Source organism: Conger conger, chromosome 4 (genome assembly GCF_963514075.1).
Source record: "Conger conger chromosome 4, fConCon1.1, whole genome shotgun sequence".
NCBI lineage: Eukaryota > Metazoa > Chordata > Actinopteri > Anguilliformes > Congridae > Conger > Conger conger.
The window spans coordinates 15,216,713-15,237,349 of NC_083763.1; the positions used below are offsets into that span (position 1 = coordinate 15,216,713).

General features: G+C 42.7%; 1 protein-coding gene across 3 annotated transcripts; it reads left to right on the forward strand.

Moving 5' to 3' along the window:
- The first annotated feature begins 2,232 nt into the window (after positions 1–2,232).
- LOC133127494 (pre-rRNA 2'-O-ribose RNA methyltransferase FTSJ3-like) lies at positions 2,233–16,906 on the forward strand. Of its 3 annotated transcripts, XM_061240430.1 has the most exons (7): positions 2,233–2,292; positions 3,483–3,583; positions 3,857–3,917; positions 4,149–4,243; positions 6,222–6,288; positions 6,625–6,693; positions 7,117–7,228. In XM_061240430.1, exons 1-5 carry the CDS (start codon positions 2,248–2,250, stop codon positions 6,238–6,240), a joined length of 321 nt encoding a protein of 106 aa, XP_061096414.1. In that variant the 5' UTR covers positions 2,233–2,247; the 3' UTR covers positions 6,241–6,288; positions 6,625–6,693; positions 7,117–7,228. The 3 variants fall into 3 exon arrangements, with proteins under 3 accessions (XP_061096414.1, XP_061096411.1, XP_061096412.1); XM_061240427.1 differs by lacking the exons at positions 2,233–2,292; positions 3,483–3,583; positions 3,857–3,917; positions 4,149–4,243; positions 6,222–6,288 and adding an exon at positions 15,737–16,903 and having other exon boundaries at positions 7,117–7,222; XM_061240428.1 differs by lacking the exons at positions 2,233–2,292; positions 3,483–3,583; positions 3,857–3,917; ... (2 more) ...; positions 6,625–6,693; positions 7,117–7,228 and adding exons at positions 11,431–11,545; positions 15,737–16,906.
- The last annotated feature ends 3,731 nt before the right edge of the window (positions 16,907–20,637 follow it).

Below are 20,637 nucleotides of genomic sequence, written 5' to 3' on the forward strand. Positions count from 1 at the left end.
GGCAAATCTTATCCAAGCACGTACAAGTGCTAAAACAATAACGCCTGTCAATTAAGTATTTATTTAGAAGCAGAGGGTGAAACACAGATGCAAAGAAAGAAATGGAAAGAGAGAGAAAGAGAAGAAATCAAGAGAGAAACATAAGGGAGAGACTTCATAGATTCAATTGTCCACTAAAACCCAAACCTCAACATGACCGTGTACTTGAATTTCCTCTTAATTTGCACAATTAAAATAATAAAAAAAGAACCAAACTATCCATAAATCATTGGCTCAACCTGTTAACTAATCACACAGCTTAAGAAAAACTTAAATCAGCTCTTCGACAACATTATACCCAATCGCCCTTTCAGCAATTCACAATTACCCAGTCTTGTCTGACTTGTTTGTCTAGTCGAAGTAATTTCCGATCGAATTCCCTTAACACTACAACACTATATGGAAAGGCAGATTAGAGGGCAAGTACGAATGGATTACACTTCCTTACCAGTTGGCCAAAGGGGTGTGTCAGTAGGCGTGGCTTCTCACAATAAGGGCATACAACTTCCGGGAGAATCCACCAACAAAATGTGTGAGACTATCAGCATAAATGAGGAAAACCGTATTGCCCCGCTCAAAAAACATGGGTGCTGGAGGACTGCATTCATGACCACTGAACAAGTACAGACCTGACTACCTGAGGTGGAAAATCCAGGTTCAGAGCCACAGCCAGGAGGTAGGACCAATGAGTGAAATCAGAGCTCATGGGTGGAAGAATACACAGCAGGACTTTTACTTCCTGACTTTACACCTCTACTCATGTATCGTCAGTTATATCCAACGTGTTCTTTCTCTCTCTCCTCGATTTCCTCCAGGTCATCCGAGTCCAGGTCTGAGGCCAAGGAGATGCGGTCGCCCTCATTGTCCCGCAGTGCCTGCAAGTTTAACTCCAGTCCTGGAGGGCCACAGTGTCTGCAGGTTTAACTCCAGTCCTGGAGGGCCGCAGTGTCTGCAGGTTTAACTCCAGTCCTGGAGGGCCGCAGTGTCTGCAGGTTTAACTCCAGTCCTGGAGGGCCGCAGTGTCTGCAAGTTTTTCTTTCAACCAGCGGCCACATAAGGCATTGGAAGAAAAGGTGTGCAGACACTTTAGCCAATAACGTAAACAAAGCACAAAAACCAGAACACACAGCGGCCCTCCAGGATTTGAGTCAGAGAATGCTGGCATAGAGGTTATCCAGCACCACAGCAAGCTAGGGCCTCTCCCCACTAAATCAGTTAAGATGTGAATCTATTTCACACCAAAACTAAAAGAATGCAATTTTCAAATCGCAAAGGCTGAATTTTTTTATTAGCCTTTTGGCATCATTTCATTTGTTCCAATACACCAGGCTAACTTAGACAAAGTATTTGAATCCAAAACAAATGACATTTGAAACCAGGTCTGTATAACAGTCTCTCTTCAACAACATTAAGCCCTTTAGAATGCAATAACATTCAATAAAATCTCCTTTTGTTCAGCTTGTAGAAATTAGGCACCTCAACTCCTAATGTTTACATTCCATACTTGGAGGAAACATGATTCCCCCCCCTCTCACCCCCCCCCCCAAGTGCTTCCTTATCTTTCTTTCAGCACAGTGGTTCCCAAACCCTTTCCTGGGTGTCACAATGTTGAACTTTTGTTGTTGACCACTAGATGTCACTAAACCTGATTTTGTCTTTACTGAGTTTTACTGCCTAATTATGCCTCTTGTTAAGAGATCCATCTGCTCTCTGTTATCTGGTCATGTGATTTGTTCAGCCAATTATCTCACAGTATTTAAGCCTGGTCTTTTCACTCTGTCTTTGTTGAGTCTTCACTGAATGCTCTGTGAGTAACTTTTGCCTTGACCGCTGTAAAACTTGAACTCTGATTGCCTTACCTGTTCTTTGACCCTGTGATATTTGGATTACCCTGTGGATTAACTGTCAGGTGTTTTTTGCCTTCTTTCTGGATTTAAGGACTGAACTTTTTGCGTTTGGATTTTGTACAGTATCTTCTGAGCTTTTTGGAACTTTGACTTTTTGTGGAATAAAGCTTTGAACTTAACCTGCTGTTGCTTCACAATTGAGTCACCCTCAATTCTCATATTTAACCATTAACAACATTTTTCCCAGTACAGTTTGGAATCCTTTCTCAGTCCTTCCCAAACAGATTCAGTTTTCCAGCCGACAGACACACGGTCTTAATGCGGAAGCAAATGCTCACTTCAGCAATGAGGACACGTGGACATGTACCAGCGCAGTCACAGGGGGGCACGAGCACACATCGCCACGGTAACTTTACTGGTCAGAAAGCCACACAAACCCCCAGCAGTGAGGTCACACGACTGATAGCAAGGACACGACAATTCTTCAGAGTGAGTTAGCAGAATAGGAGAAGTCATAAATGGAAATTGGCAATGGATAAATTCCACACAGATATTAGGAAGTATCCCCCCCCCCCCCCACAGAGTAGTCACTGTGTTGAATAACTTGGCAGGTCATGTAGTGGAGGCAGAAACACTGGGGGGGTTTTCAAGACCAGGCTTCATACGGAGCTAGATACTATTTAGCTGCATTTACATTACATTATTGGCATTTGGCAGACATGACATACAACAAAGTGCATACCCATAACCAAGGATAAGTTCGCTGAAAGACCCCTGAGGGAAGTACAATTTCAACTGCTACCTGTACAACAAAGATAAGGACGAGGGCCAATTTTTTTTTTTTTGAACAATGAAACAAACAACAGAGCAAATGTGACCAAAGTTAACTATCCAAACACTGCTTACCTAGCCAACTAAAAATACCGATACACAAAGCAAGTCACAGAGACAACAATTAAGGTTCACAGGGAGTTAGGGAGGGATGGGGAGAGGTGCTGCTTGAAGAGGTGTGTCTTCAGCTTGCGCTTGAAGGTGGGGAGAGATTCTACAGTTCTCACCTCAACGGGGAGTTCGTTTCACCACCGTGGAGCCAGAACAGACAGTATTCGTGAGCGAGAGGGGGAGGTGCCAAGCGGCCTGTGGAGGCTGAACGAAGAGGTCTGGCAGTGTAGGGTCTGATGATTTTTTGTAGATAAGCTGGGGAAGACCACTTAACTGCTTGGAAGGCTAGCACCAATGTTTTGAATTTGATGCGAGCCATGACAGGCAGCCAGTGGCGGGAAGTAAGCAGGGGGGTGACGTGTGAGTATTTGGGAAGCTGCTAGGCAAGCTAAGCAGTAGGTACACCGTAGAGGTAGGTGAGCATTGTGGGGCTGAATGGCCTGTTGCTTGTTATGTTATGATACTTGTACCTTTGGCTTCTTCACGGGTACCAGCTCCTTGACAGTCTTGGCATTTTTTATGATTATTTTTTTCTGGGGGAATCCAAAAAAAAGGAAAACTGAATCTGTTTGGGAAGGACTGAGAAGGATTCCAAACTGTACTGGGAAAATGTTGTTAATGGTTAAATATGAGCTTTTTGCCTCTTTCTCTCAGATTTCCTTCGACAACCCTCAGCTGAGCTCCCATCCCTCCACCACTCCGGAGAGCCAGGAATGCTGCCGGGACATCAAGGTGCTGGGACGCAAGGAGCTCCGGTGAGGCCCTCCTTTTCCCCATCTTTTCCAATCAGAGGGCACCTTACTGACTGAAGAGCCAATCAGATAGCATCCCTGCCGCCTCTGTTTGAATGTAGCGGAAACTTCTAGTACATGGACTTTTTTTTTTTTTTTTTGGAAGGGTTAACCTGGTATGCTTCAGTAGATATCCTGCTGTAATGAATGGACTATATATTTAAGAATTGACCCGTATCAGTTGTTCTGGATAAGAGACTCCTACATGCCTAAATGTCCTCTTCTGATCCCAACCAGGCTTCTGCTGTCCTGGAGGGGGAAGCTACGCAGGTTCCTGGCCAAAAAACTGAAGGACGAGGCAAAGCAACTAGACCAGGACTATCTCTGTGCTACCACTATATACTGTGTTTGTGCTGTTTGGTGCATGACTTTGTGCATTGGCTTGGAGATGAACATGGGCAGGAGCCGGACCCTATGGATCACTTTTTGGATCACATTGTGCATGACCTTGTGGATCACTTTGTGCATGACCGTGTGGATCACTTTGTGCATGACATGGTGCATGACCTGTTTTGTGTATGACCAACAGAGTGGCGAGAAGGCGGAGGAAGAGGAGGGTGAGGAGGAAGAGATGGACAGGAGGCTGGCGGAGATGAAGGCAGAGGAGGTGGCAGAACTGCGGCGGTAAGTTTCCTGTTCTGTGCTTTCCTTCCCTGAGCGATGCCTGGAAAGTAGCCGCTTTTAGAGCCTGATTAGCAAACTATCTTGTTCAGTGACATAGCTACAGATAGATCTAATAAAAATACTTAGAAGAAGAACTGCTTGTGAAGGTTATGTGTGTGTCATCTGCAGTTGGCTGAGCTGAACCCACAGGCTGCCCTGCGTTTTGTCACCGAGTGCATTGGGCGTACTCGCCTATATTGGTAAAACCCATTCTGCATTGTGTTTGGCTTTCGGTTTCCTGTTTGTGAGTCTTTGACCTCATTATATAGTCCTATTGTCAATCTCCCTGTATTGTGTACATTGCAGCATTTGCCCATTTCATCCTTATGAACTACTAAAAGAACATTTTGGTAATTGAAAAACCCAAATGGGAGAAGTGTGTGCATAGGGGAGATGTAAGAGACGTGTGTGTTTTTTGGAGTGTGTGTTTTTTGGAGTGTGTGTTTTTTGGAGATTTGGTGTCACGTTTCAGGTCTGTCTTGCCCTGTTTTTATGTTTTATCATTTGTCTTAGTCACGTATTGTCTTATGTATTATGTTAGTCTAGGTTCGTCATGTTGTTTAGTTTGTTTCTTGTTACGATTAATTTTCTTGTCATGTCTAGTTATGTTTCATTACGATTATTTTACCTTGTTATGTTTAGTGGTTATCGTCTTAGTTTGTTTAGTGTTATGTTTTGATTTATGTTTATTGTTACGCAGACTGGTCGTTGTTTAAACATACACTTTTACATGTCTTTCCGCAAACCTTGCGTTCCGGCTTTCTCTCTCTCTCTCTTTCTGTCACTCACTCCCTAATTGTTTCTATTTGTCTATTTACTAAAACTACTAATGCTAGATCAGGATTGGGTAAAACTAACAGACTAATCATGTGTTCATGTTACCTTACGTTTCTCGTGCATGTCATTTACTGATTTACTAATGCTAGGGCAGGATAGGTTTATTACTAACGATTACTAATTACCTTGTTAAACTTGTCATCCATCGCACCTGTTTTCCATTCCCTTGCTGCTCTCTAACTAATTGTCTACACCTGTCTACACCTGCATTTATAGCCCAGTCGCACTTCTGTTTGTTGCGAAATTGTCTGCCTCTTGTCTGTCAAAGCAACGTTTGAGCATTGGTACCAGTGATTACACGTTAAGATCCAAGCCTGTTTATCGACCACCGTTATTGATTTCTGTTTCATTGACCATCGTTTGTTTTTGACCACGTCCTCGCCTACTGCTTTTGTACCTTTGCCTCGCTGTTTGTTTTATGGTTTCGACTTCCGCATCGCCCTTGACTACGACTCTGCCTGCCGTCCGCTACCGGACCTCCCTGCACATCAACCGACTACGAGTTTGCCTCTTCCCTCGGCACCGTGTGTTCTGTTTATTTATTGTTTTATTGGCTGGATCTACGTGTATGGACTTTGCTTGTTTTGACTACGCTCCTGGGATTCGTCCCGAATAAAGCTCTGACGGGACTTTATTTTACTATTGTTTCTGAGTCGTGCATTTTGGGTCCAACCCCCACGCACCCGTCTCATTTGGGGGATGTCTCCCGTACCCTGGGAGAAGGCATCATGCTGCCAGTTGGTTCCTACATTGGGAGCGCTGTCGTTCAGAACAACATCCACCTTACAGGTGTGCAGCTCCTTCCTCAGAGCCTGGGGAGAGTTCACAACAGTGTGAGCCATGACACAGCTCTGCTCCACCAACCCAGAGGAATCACTCACAACAGTGTGAGCCATTACACAGCTCTGCTCCACCAACCCAGAGGAATCACTCACACCACTGCAAAGTCCATAGAAGAACCATGTTGAACCCTGAGGGGTAATTTATCCTTTGCATTTGAGTTAGTTTTATAACTATTGTTTTGTATTGCCAACCCTACCAAAATGCCCTGATATTGGTCGGCCTACATTAAAATAACTATAACCTTCTCTCTCTTTTTCAGTATTTGTTTGTGTCTCTGAGGAACCGGGAGTCCTGCTACAATCTCCTGCTGTCAGTTTGTCCTGGAGGTACGTAGAGTTCAGTGTTCCCTCTGTCCTGAAATACCAAACCAAACCCTTTAGACCAGGGGTCTTCAGATCACAGTCCTTAAGGGCGAAGAACTGTTGGTTTTCCACCCTCCCTTTACTTGGGAGTCAGGTGTGAAGATAGTCTGGCCAATCAGTAGCACCAATTGTTCAGTTAATTATCCAGGAGAAAAGAGAACCAGGGCCGGATTTGGATTTGACGGCCACGTTTGATGATCCTTAGTAATTCTCAGGCATATCCAGGAATGGATTTGTTGTTTTCTAAAGTATTTCAGTTTCATCTATTGACTCTTTGTTTTTGTCTGCTGCCCTCTGCAGGATGGCAGTACCAACAGCAGCCCGATCTTCTCCTCTGTGGAGAACAGCTTCGAGCAGAGCAAGCACACGGTGAGACTCCCCTTCCGCCTCCTCCCACGTTTACAAAGCTGTTGGTACTGAAGCTCTCAGACCTCAGACCGTCAGATCTCCAGAGATTTCAGGAGAAAACAACCCTCACCTACTCCAGCAAGCATTAAGCACGCTATGGGCATGCCATTGTACAAATTCTCATAATTCTGCTCAGATTCTCAGAGGATTCTCTGATTTTACATACGTCTCTTCTCTCCTTCGGCAGTGTTCTCACAGTTTATTCCTGACACGCCAGCCCTCACCTTAGACCAGGTTGGGCTGAGTTGAAGCGATTGATTGTGAAATGTGGAATGTGTGTTGAAAAGACAGCCAGCCTTTGAACCTTGCTGCTTCCACCAGATGAGGTGTGAAGGTTAAACCAAACCACCCCTCCTCATCCTCATCCCTACTTCCTCTCCACAGAACTCCAGCCAGTCCAGTCTGGAGGACAGCTTTGACCAGCTGGACAGAGGAGACACCAGCCTCCTCCTAAACGCACAACCCCCCAACCCAACGAAACTGTCCCAAGGTCAGTACTGGGGCCAGCATTAAAGCGGCATTTTGTTTGCTTTTGGGAGATGATTTTTACTCCTAATTTAAATAGCTTAATCTCCTTGAACATGGCGATGAAGCACCGTCTGAAGATCTGGCACTGGGGAATAAATTGAGCGGCGCACCAGTGCATCGGCTGAGCCAGTTGAACTGTATATCAGTTCAATAGCTGAGCTGTAATATCAGCTGGAGCTGGCAGTTCGGTGTGGACCGTCCCGTTTAGAAAAGGGCTCTGCAATGTGTGATTATTGCATCCTCCCCGACACCCCCCTACCCTCCCAAGATACTTTCTCCTCCTGCTCTCGGTGTAGTAGAGTTTATGCAGGAAAAAGTGTAGCCGGCTGTACTCTTACCCTTCAAACGTTCTATGAAGTACTATTAAAATGGCGAGCCAAAGACACTTGTTGAATATCAGTACTTGGGTGGGAGTGCATTACATTTTTTTTTATTTTTTTTATTTGCATCTCTTAAGCATTACCATTAAAAAAGGGAGTGCATGTTTATCTAATGTTCTGCGTATGTATCGGCTTACACATTTGTTTTCTTACTTCAAAATGTACCTGTTGATGACTGAAAATAAAATACCGCGAGCCTGACATCGAAGATCAGCCAGCATGGCATGCGTCTGTGCTCCTCTCGAAGAATTGTCCAGCTCCTAATCTAAGGACTGTGGTATTAATCCTCGGATGCGTAACATTTAACATTATTGATTCACACTCAGATTACGTCAAGTAGCCTACAAGTATTGCTGGGCATGCTCTAAGTATGGTCAGGTTTATAAAATGAATAAAAATGAACATTTTTTATAGTAATTCTTTTTCTATTCATAGTTTTTCTATACTTTGATCAAAAAAAGTTTTAATGTATACTAAATAATCCTGATCAGGTTAAACGTGTGTCAGCAACATATGCAAAAATGTGATGCAAAAACATTTATACCATATGTGAATTATGCGTTTGAGGGAACGATTGTCTCGAACAGCAACACATTGCATATATGCGTTTGTGTGTGTATATATATATATATATATATATATATATATATATATATATATACACAGAATAATGAAAATATGCAAACCGTGCGTAATTTCACACCCTTAAAATTTCAATGTATGTTAAATTGAGTTGCTTCGAAGGCTTGCGCAGTATAGTATTACATGTTGTGTTTGACAGGATGGATGGAATCAGCTTCGCGATCAATATCGATTATTTAAAACTTAATCAAGTATTACCGAATAATTTTTTTTAAAGATGCTTTCAAGTTGACACCCTGTTTAAACAGTTTGTGGTGTTCTTAAAAAAAAAAAAAATAGACGCAGATCTGTGTAGCATCCCAGTGTATTTCAAACATGACCGCACTTTTAACGTGTTTATGCAGGCGCCATGCAAAAGCGAAACGCACGATAGGCCAGTGTTTCTCAACCCACTGTGTTTGTCGGTTTTTATTCCAACAAGCTCTGTATTGTAACGAGTTGCTAATTGTAAAATCATTCCAATTGAAAGACACTCAGTTTTACCGATTCAATTACAAACTGACAGGTGAATTCAGTTGGGTATGGAAGCCTGAAACCATCTGTGTGAAATTAATGGAGTTTACTGAAAGAACATGGAAACAAGCCAAAAGTGCATTGTGCTAAAACAACTTTCATTGATCAAGAGATTGGCTGTGACTAAGACAAGCGTACACAGTGTGCCGGGACCAGGGTTGAGAAACTGCGTTAGGCGAGGAGAGGAGTCGGTCTGGTTGCCGATGTTAAACGCTGCGGCCTTTTTCTCAGGGGCAGGGCCTGATTTAATCCAAATTCGGTGCGTTTCCCTCGTTGCGACACGCCATAGATCCCAAGTTTTCAAGCGAGCATCTTTTTATTTTTGAGCGCGTCATCTCCGTGAAGCGTTTCCCCGCTCTACAGTTCAGAATAGCCGTCCACGGAGAACACAGTAATATAAAACAAACGGATGCAGTAATATTCTGGTGTGCTTTTTTTATTTACCGATCGCTCTCTTGCCTAGTCTTCGGGAAAAGCATCCGTGCTGCGCCCATTACATCCCTATTACTGCATACATCGCGGTGGTAAAAACGGAAGTACCGTTGACTGGACTTTCGGTGGTGCAGTGACCTCAACTCCACGCAGGCGAACCTACCTGTCCTGCACCAAGGCGCGTGTATTCTTTTGAGCTTTATCTTTACATGTGCTGCTGTTCTGGGACTCTAGGGGGCAGCAACAGCCTAGCGAGTCCTTTTAAGTTTGATCACCTTCCGACGGACGCAATGCAAAAAAATCAATTCAGTGAAGACCACATCATTTGTGTTTTTGCACCACTTAAGTGTTGTAAATATTGTTTTTTTTGTATCAATTGAAATGTGCTCTAATTCTACTTAATATGTCTATTTATTTGCAGTCTGTGTAATTCAGAGCAGCCTCTGTGAGACTAGCTTTGGTTCCGTTTGAAAAATAAATCAAATATTGGGGAAAAAAGGTCTTTGTCTTGTCAATTAGTCCAGCCTTCAATAAACAGCAGAGAACTGGTATCTTTGTTATCCCAGATCTCAAACACACATTAAACATCCTGAGAAAGTGTTCCACTATTTACCGGGACAATTAAACAGCAGTATCTTCGTTCTGCACAATGACAGCAAGCCTGGGGCCTGCTCCACAAAGCAGGATTACAGAGTTAGCTGGATAACTGCACTGAATAAAACCCACAAAGCAGGATTACAGAGTTAGCTGGATAACTGCACTCAGTAAAACCCACAAAGCAGGATTACAGAGTTAGCTGGATAACTGCACTGAATAAAACCCACAAAGCAGGATTACAGAGTTAGCTGGATAACTGCACTGAATAAAACCCACAAAGCAGGATTACAGAGTTAGCTGGATGACTGCACTCAATAAAACCTAGAACGCTCTCAAATCTGTAAAATCTGTAACATTATAGATTTTACACAGTGCAGTTATTCCAGCTAATCTAGTAATCCTACTTTGTGATACACACCCCTGGCCAGTTTACAGGGAGTTGCTGTGGTGTCTGCTTTTGCCTTCCAGTTTTGAGTCAGGTATATTTAAAGTTCACCAGGTGAATATGTGAAAACTGTTTAAAACGGAAATCGGAATGGAGAAGAAAGAAAAAAGAAAAAATCTCCGTACCAACAAACTCCTTGGAAGGATGACACAAAGACGGCCCTTACTGAGCAATAACAATAACAAACAATACCAGGCATCTTCGGTTTGCCAAACCTCGCTGGACTTATGACTGGAAGAGAGTGCTATGGTCAGATGAGACCAAAATGGAATGTTTTGGCCCTACATGCCATCGACATGCTTGGCAGAAAAATGTAATGCACTCAAGAAGCATCTCATACCTACTGCCAAATATGGCGGTGGGTCATTGATGGTTTGGTGATGTTTTGATGCCAGTGGTCCAGGGGCACTATTTAAGAGATATGGCACAATTAATTCAACAAAGTACCATAAAATCTTGGCAGAAAATCTGGTTCACTAGGAAGCTGAGACTTGGTCGTAGGTAGATTGTCTAGCCGAACAATGATTGCAAACATGGGAAATAAATGTTTTATTTGAAAAATGTAAGACTTTGGTTGATTCCATTGAATCATTAATCATTAATGTTGGAATGTAAAGCTCAGGTCAATAACTATTGTGTTTTTAGTTTACAGCATTTGTGCATATTCATCAAGGGTGCCAATAATTCTGGAGCCCACATGACATACCTTTACCACTGCAATCTACATGCGTATGCCTCTACTGGAGATCCTTAACGGTCACATAGGTGGATATAGAAACGGTTCAAAACCTGTAATCTTGAATCAAGAATGACCATTAGCTCAATACTGTTCCATATATTTATTTCCCCACTATTCCACTCTTTTGTCACAATGTAGCCCATTTATAACTTTTTTAACAACAAATCCCTGCCCACTGAATTCAAACAGTTCTCATCACTTTTGAGCTATATGCATAGTGCTGCATGATATCGATTTCTCCAGATGGACTCTCCTGGGGTAATTTGTCATCTGTATTTGAACCTAGATATAGAAGTCGGGGGCAACTGTGGGAACACCCCCCCCCCCTCCCCCCCCCCCCCCCCCCATGATATTTAGGTCCTCGCTTGAACGTTCAGTTCGGCAGATGTTAGTGACCGCAAAACCAGGAAATCGCGCAGTTTAACAACGTCCTGCGTTCATGACACAGGTATGCTGGCTTTCGGTTCATCCTAACAATTATTTGATTTACCCACGATAGCAGCAAGGAGAACGGCATAAAAGACAGCACACGCTACAGTAAGTACAAATTAAAGTTACAATAAATTAATTTGAGTTTAATGTTTAAACGCTAAATGAGACATAACAGTATGAACCCTTTGTGTGCATCGGTTTTTAAATTTTGGGAAAACAACTATATTTCAAATTTGAAATTGGTTAATCGATAATACAATACATGTTTTCAGGTCATTCTGCATTTTGAAAGTAGCCCGTTTGTGTTCAGAGATGCTATCTGACGTGCTTGGCCACTTTGCTGACGCTACTGTAACATTTCAAGACTGAAATACAAACATACATTTAATGGCTTTTCGCGTCGTCTATAGCTCACGGAACACCGAACTCTGTACATGTACCCTCGGTTCAATATCCCAAGACATAAACTACTTATGTTACACCTAACACTTTACTGTGAAATTTGTTTTTGTCAGCCTCAATTTCCCCCCTGATATTTATATTATCGGTTTGTCGGTCTACGTGCCAACACTTAGAAATAGGCAGCTGTTGTTTCATCTCGTGGGAACAAGAGGTTATTTGTGCGAATACGATCAGCATCTTGTGCGTACAGTGTATAGATATTGTTCCCACAAGATAAAAAAATAAATAATAATAATAATAATTCTATCATAATCAATCGTAAATCGCGACCACCAATTTCACATAAATCGGTGTATATGTAAAATTCATATGTGTTTATCTTCATTTGGTAGAATACTATCTTGGTTTTCATAATACTATCTTGGTTAATGCCTAATTCAGAGTAAAAATATAGTTTTTAAACGCAAGATGTCAAAATGAAAGTAACACCGGAGGTGTCGGTTTGCATTGTTTGGAGGCAGCCAGGTAGGAAGTCACCTGTTGTTCTCACCGAGAACTTAATTCGGAACATTTTTACTTTATTACACCGCAAGGGCGTAGGTTTGATTTTGACATTGGTTGGGACACAAATGGGGATGTAACCCCTATTGGAAGCGGAGGCGTTTTCCATTTCATGTCATCTAGAGCCTTAATTTATAGATTGTTATGGTGGTCAACAGACACAAGGGTGTAGCACATTAATGCATCCTTTACTCAAATTTGCCAGCTGAATGGGACATTGAAGAGCACATTTTTGTTTTAAGGCAGGCACTGTTGCCTATTCAAACCAATGATCTGTAAACATCTACATTTAAAATTCATACATCCATCTATATATATATATATATAAATATATATAATATTGTTATTATAGGTGTTATAAGATGTTATAAGATGTTGAAGATTGGTGCAATTCATTGAAAACTAATACAAAATTGAATTTCAAATTTTTATTCAAAATACAGTGGTGTCATGTTCCATGTTCATTCTCCTTCGCTTGAATACTAAAAAAAATTGTTTAATTCAACAAACATAGGATAACTGTTACCCACATCAATAAGCCGGTTCCCACCAGAAATTATAGTTTGTTGCTGGAGATTGCATTTCTTCAAGCTAACAGCAAGCCTTAACATGATGCTGCTCTCCACTATCTTGGTATCACTTTGTACCAAGTTATGTAGAAAAAAAAAGAAAAAACATTTTTTTTTCATGAGCCAACTGTTGTGATTATTTGGTCGGATGTGAAATAGTTCGGATGTCGCCCTGCTTGCACCAGCACAGGGGACAGGTATCCACCACTAGTCATGGTCTTTCTCAAAATAGAGCCACTCTAAACCAGGTGGCATGCATGAAGCTCTATGATATTCTAGCTCTCAAAAAATAAGTAGGCCTAAATGATCCCATGTACTCACTACTTTATTTTGTAAGCGGCTGTTTCCCCATGTTCTGTTCAGAATGCAATGAGTCCAAGTGACAAAAATTATTTAGGCTACAACACCTACCCCATTATTTCTTCACAACTACCTTAATTATATTGACTGCAACACAATGAATGCAATACCCTCCTCCTTCGATGGCTTTTCCTAAAAAACTTGACTCACTAAAGAAATGCAGACAATTTGTGCCATTTTCAGGAGTGACAGTATAGGGCAGGCTATGCAATTCAGCAACATAATGGCCGATGCATTGAAGCTTTTAGCACATAGTAGATGATTCGATAATCGTCGCACAGCACATTTGTTGTCATGGATAATCTAGCCAACTAGAATTATATTTAAAACAGGAGCTGAACTATAAACCTATCTTATCCTTCTCAAAAATACCCAACTAAACCAACTGTGTCCGTGTGAATTAATAGGCTAACTAGGTAGAATGCGTCTTTTAGTTTAAAATAACAGATTTCACTGGACTGTTGACAACACTAAATCAAACTACGACTAGCTGCTGTACAGTCATTCATGGACAACAAGCTGACAATACAATATTGCTAAAATGCGTAACGTAAACTCACCATGTTCCAAACACCAAGTTAGCCTACTATGTTCTGAACAGTGCAACTTTGATAACGAATATGAATACATTTTTATTCCAGATCAGCTTTGATCTAATTCCTACCAGTTTCATAAAAACTTGGCCCGAGTCACATTTGTGATCCATTTCAGCATACAGTGACATGGTAATGGTGATCCACTGTAACATTGTGGTGGGGAAGCTGTTGCTAACAAGAAACTATGAACCTGGCAGGATACGGGTCAGCTTGCATAACAGAGTGAATAGCTAGGTGTTCAGTAAGCCAACACCGGCTACTGAACCCAGGGATGTTGTGTAGTTATTTGTCATTTTCTCGATAAATATTGGTCCAATTCACATCAATCAAAGTGTTTAGTGTTTGTAACCACTCCCAAGGTTCACATATGATTAAAACCAATTTTGAAATTCAAGTTTCAATATGGAGTCAGATAACGAAGGTGAATGTATTGGCCCTATTGTGGAGATTCTTGAGTCAGCCTGGATGAGTAGAGAGCGGAAGGCAGAGTGGTACTACTGTCTTTGTAAAGTGGTTAATTTATTGGCTGATCTAGTCTCTCCACATAGCGGTTATTATTATTTAACCCTACTAATATTCTTTCCGCAACACCAGAAGGACAAGCACGCAGATACCTTTGGCCCACTCTAAATTCCGTTGGGTTAGTGTGGGATTTTAAAACTATAAGAATTGATGCTGGTTTGAAGGCAAAGGTTGGTCACACCAAATATTGATTTCATTTAGATTTTTCTTCTGTTCACTCACTTTGCATTTTATTAATTGATTAAAAATAAAACTATTAACATTTCTATTTTTGAAAGCATTCTTACTTCACAGCATTTTTCCCACACCTGCCTAAAACTTTTGCACAATACTGTATGTGCTCCAACACTTTAATATTGTGACAGATTTGTGTTCGTGGTACATTCTGCTGTGCAAGTCTACCCAAACTTACTTCATAAACAATCTGCTATATGATCTTCAGTGGAGTCCATAAGTATTTGGACAGCGGTACAATGTCTGTCTGTTCTTTTGGCCCTGTACTCCAGCACATTGGATTTTAAATGTAACAATGAATATGAAGTGCAGACTGTCACCTTAAATTTGAGGTGTTGGAGAAAAAATGTATAAAAAACCCTTTCCCTCTTGTGCACCCTGTATTATATATTTTTTTAATTGCATTTACGATGACTATTGTTTTTTGTTTATAACAGCTCTTTTGGATTTGATGTTTTTAACTTGTTGAAGAACCTATGCACTTGTAAATCATTTTGGATTAAAAGCGTCTGCTAAATGACTAAAATGAAAAATGTAATAATGAAGGAAAACCTCAAAACACCCATTCGACAGATCATAAGCACCCTTCAGGAGCCAGACATGGACGTATCAGTGAATACTATTCCACAGAAGACTTGACAAATAGGTCTACACTGCAAGATGCAAACCACTATTTGGCTGCAAAAATGGCTAGAATGGCTAGGTTACAGTTGGCCAAGTAGTACTTAAAAGAAACCATTGAGTACACCTGACTAATCAAACAGCTGAGAAGCCAACTGTCCGATTACTTTTGGTCCTCTAAAATTGGGGGGGGCGACTATGTATTAAAAGTGAAGCCATTTCTCCAAAGATCACCCAATATGGAAGTAAATACCCTCATATTAAAAATGACTTGTCTACACTTTAACTCCATATTCGTGATTTCATTTCAAATCCAATGTATTGCGAGAACAGGCCCAAAAGAACATAAATTGTACCCGTTTCCACATACCTATGGACTTCAGCGCATATAAAAAAAGACCTAATTCATTATGTTCTCGTTTTATTTCCAGACTGGGAGATGGACCATAGCTGCGGCAAACTAAACATCACAGAGGAGGTTAAGACGGTGCAGATGGTGCTCTCCGTTCCGACCTTCGTTCTGGGGCTCATGGGTAACGTGGCGGTGCTGGCGATGTTCTTCTGCAGACGAGGACAATCCTGGACCTACATGATGGTGTACATCACAAACATGGCGTTAGCCGACTGCACCGTCCTGGTCTTTCTGCCATTCAGAATGTACTTCTACCGGAACGAATTGCCATTGGAAATGATTGACTTCTGCTTGGTTCTGATCTCAGTTTACTTCGTGAACATGTACGTCAGCATCTACACCATCACGGCCATAAGTGTGGTGCGCTATTTGGGTATAAAGTACCCTTTCAAAGCCAAAGAGATCCTGTCTCCATGGAAGGCCCTCCTTGTGTGTGCATTCATATGGGTTCTTCTTTGCTCCCTTAGCACATGCTTCCACTTCGTGGACACTCCAGGGAAGAACGCGACCCACATCACTTGTTTCCAAAAAAACAGGGAGACGCCTTTGCCCATTCACTTCATACTAGCATTGGAGCTGTTGGGCTACGCTCTGCCCCTTATCACGATGAGCTTCTGTTCAGTCCAAGTCATCCGCACCTTGTCGAAGCAGACCAGGGCAAGCTCTCAGATGGACAAGAAGATCCAGTGCATCCGCATCATGGCAGCAAACTGGGTCGTCTTTGTCGTATGTTTTACCCCGATTCATTTTGGGTTCCTTTTCAAGTATATTGTAGAGTCGCATTGGAAGGACAACTGTGATCTATTAAATGGGGCACATAATTTTTTGCACTTTTCCTTCGTGATAGCGAACATGAATTGCTGCCTGGATGCGTTCAGCTATTACTTCGCCACCAAAGATTCTTGGAAGAGGCTCTCAGCATGCTGCCAATCAAAAAATGCAATTATTTAACAGACATCTTACCCAATCCATGCGGTTTTGCAAAGGCACGTGTTGGTCCTGATATCCATAAGGCAGCATGTGGCTTCAAGTACCAAAAACACAGTTTAAATGTCCATTCTCCAGCACCTCTCATGAGCCTTACCAGAACAATGTTTCAGTGGCTGTCTTTAAGGCTCACTGACCTCAACGAACCTCCATACCTCACTAACTGAACGCCGTCTGAACCGAGTGCTTGGATTAGCAGAGGCCAAAAGGTGGGGCGTGCTGATGCATACGACCGTATCGTTGTGATGCCACTACTTCACAGAATTCCAAACGGCTTGTTTAAATGCACATTTTCTTCGGATTGTGTGGATTTATTTGAGGACTGTTCATTGTGATACCTTCACAGTGATTTTGTAACACATTTAACTGCTTAAGAATCCACATTACAAGGGAAATGTCATTTTCCATAATATGGGACCTATAATTGAGTACTCTGTAAAGCATGCTGAACTACAAAATGGGTTTACACCAATAAACATATTACTATTACCAAGATAAGGAGAGTTATTTGAAAAGAGTTTATTGATTGTGACGTAGACAGTATTTACAGACATTTGCTCTTCTGATACGGAGAGCATGTATGTGGGTTAATTTGCCTGACTCCGCCAAGACTGCAGTCATTCATTAAACACTGTGGTAACAATGACCTCATTACACACACGGGGGACCTGGCGGGCCTGGGTGTTTCAGGTTCTCCTGCCTTGAATTAAAAGGCAATTCCCAAAGCTGCTATAATTAATTTGGCCGGAGCTTCCCAAACAGTGGGACACAACTGCGGTCATTCAGCATGACGGTAGAGGATGCCAAGCAAAGTCCGTGCGGCATTGTGGGTACCCACAATCCTCCAGTCTCGGCATCCACATTCGCAGCACCAGACCTGGGCACCAGAGTTCAACTACAAACTCCCGTAGCCTAGGGAACATCTTTGGAGGGGGCAGAGGGGTCGGTAGGAGTCGTTGGGAGTAGGGTGCGGTTATTTCTTTTTTGGGTGACCCTTAGCCCCCTTCATTCCCTTCCCTCTGCCTCTTCCTCCTTTTCCTCCCTTTCCCCCCTTATGCTCCTTCCGCTGCAGACCCCTCATGTCCTTCTTCATCCTCCCATGCACCACGTGGAACACGCCCTTCACCCCCGCTGGCCCCCGCACCCTCCGGCCCGCCCCCTTCTTGGCCACCACACAGGTCACCTCCCACTTCTCCTCGGCCGCGCCCGCCTTCTTGTAGATGCTGAGGGGAACAGAGGGGGGAGACAGGGTTACTGTGTGTTTGTGTGTGTGTGTGTGTGTGTGTGTGCGCGCAGTGAGCGTGAGAGAGAGAGAGAGAGAGAGAGAGAGGGCATGTGAACAGGACCATGGTCCTCAGTTCACTGGCTGCTATACAATTGTGTGTGTGAGTGAGTGTGTCTCTCCACCCGCCTTCTTGTAGATGCTGAGAGGAACAGAGGAGCGATGGAGATTTACGGGGGGGGGGGGGAGGACGGGGTGACTGTGTGTGTGTGTGTGTTTGTAATGTATACACATGTATGTGGATGTATGCATGATGCATGTGTGTGCGTGTGTGTGGTGTGTATGCATGCACCTCTTCAGCTGGGCCATCCTCTCCCTCTCTGAGATGTCCACTGTGTTCACCACTGCCTCCGCCTTCTTCTTTGCCTGCTCCATCTTCTTCAGCATCTGAGAAACGAACGAAGATGCAAATCAGACAAGTGTTGATAAGTCAGCGAATGAGCAGCAAGGCTGTACAAGGTTCTATGTGAGTTGATGAAAACCGCAGGGAAGCTGAGGACCGCAGGGACCCAGTAACCATCAGTTTTATCTCACAGAACCATTTAACACTGCCTCTGACATTTCCTTAGTTGTCACCACATCAGGTACGATAACGGGGTTAATTGCCTTTACGCGGCTATTCTTACTAGGCTTTAAAAAACTGTGTTGTATCAGTTCATATACATATCATGAAGCCCTATCAAAGACCATTTCAAATGATGTATTTTTTACAATAGCAGGTGATCCAAATTTTGTAAGTGTAACATGGGCCTTTTGCACAAACACTTTCATACATACTAGCTCTCTATTCCTTTTCTTTCGTTCCCTCGCTCTCTGCACAACATCTCACACTATCTCTCACTGATCATCTCTCTGATTCTATCTGCTTTCCTGTGTTCAACCGCCCTCCCACATACAACACAAACAGGCACAAAGTTCACACATGTACACACACACACACACACAGACTCTCACAATCTCTCTGATTCTATCTGGCTTCATCTCTTCTCTCTCCTTCCCTCACACGCACCCTTCTCTTCTTGCGGGCCTTGGCCTCAGCCACCCTCTTGATTGGCCGGGCGTTGATCTCTCTCCAGTGCTGCTTGTACTCCTCCACCATCTCCTTGGTAACGGGCACAGGCTTCCGTCTGTGCTTCTTCTCATCACTCCGGCACCTCTGTGACATCATCAGAGCCGGCAAACCTGACACACACAAAAAACTCACTAAACTCACTAAAGCAGCCCATGATCTCACAACACACACAGACACAGACACACACACACACATGCTCACTAAAACAACCTATGATCTCAAAGAACACACACACACACGCACACACACACACACACACACACAGAGCAATACAGACTCAATATCTCACAGAACACGCACACATTCTGTCACTAATACAGACCCAAGATCTCAGACACTAGTATTTAGTATTGGAATTAAATTAGTTTTTTTACAATCGTTTTCACTCTTGTCTCAATACCATGTCCACTTTTTCAAAACACTTAACACATTCACCATATCATTAGACTATGTGAACTAAACTGTGGATATTTTTGCATTGCTTTCATACTAAAGGCATTCAATCACCACTTCTTCCAAAATTCATGAATACCTCTCTCAGTCAGTGTTCACTACCAGCAAATGTTTGTACAAATACAGCAAATTCTGCAGACATTTAGATACTCTGTTCAAAACAGTTAACTTTCAGTTCAAAACCCAATACAATTCTGATCATTGTGGAAGGAAATATGCTGCATTTTGGCAGAAAAATGAAACTATATGCTTGAAATACGTAAGACAGATCATTCTGATTTGAGCAGAAAGTTGATTCAGTTTAGTCATTTTTTTTGTTTGCAGCCCTGTTACCATCTATACAAAAGTGATCATACTTGCATTGAAATGTGCATGTATATAGGGTAAATATAGATGTAGTTGTCACTGAAGAGATTTTTCCACTATTACTGCTGTATATGTACTGTTGAACACCTGGCTGTCATTTCAGTGAACAACCTACCCAGGTGTTTGTTGTTTGTGCCCCGTTACCACATATACAAAAGGGGCCACCTTTGGATTGGCATTTGCATTCTTTAGCCTTGGTGGGGAAAATGGATGCAGCCAGAGGTAGAGGAAGAAGACATCGTGGAAGAGCAAGAACAGTTGTGTCTGATGAAATCAGAGCCACAGTCATTGATCATGTGGTAAATCATGGTCTGTCCCTGAGGGAATCAGGTTGAGGGTTCAACCAAACTTGCCTAGATCCACAGTCGCTTCAATAGTGAGGATTTTCAGGCAAACCAACAGGTACTATACAGTATTTACAGCATTCTGACTGAAGGAGTTCAATTGATGTGTATATTACAGCAGTAGGCGGCACGGATGGTGCAGTGGGTAGCACTGCCGCCTCACAGCAAGGAGGTCCTGGGTTCGAATCCCCGTCGGCCGGGGCCTCTATGTGCGGAGTTCGCATGTTCTCCCCGTGTCTGTGTGGGTACTCCGGTTTCCTCCCACAGTCCAAAGACATGCACGTTAGGCTGATTGGAGAGTCTAAATTGCCCGTAGGTATGAGTATGTGAGTGAATGGTGTGTGTGCCCTGAGATAGACTGGCGACCTGTCCAGGGTGTATTCCTGCCTTTCGCCCAATGTATGCTGGGATAGGCT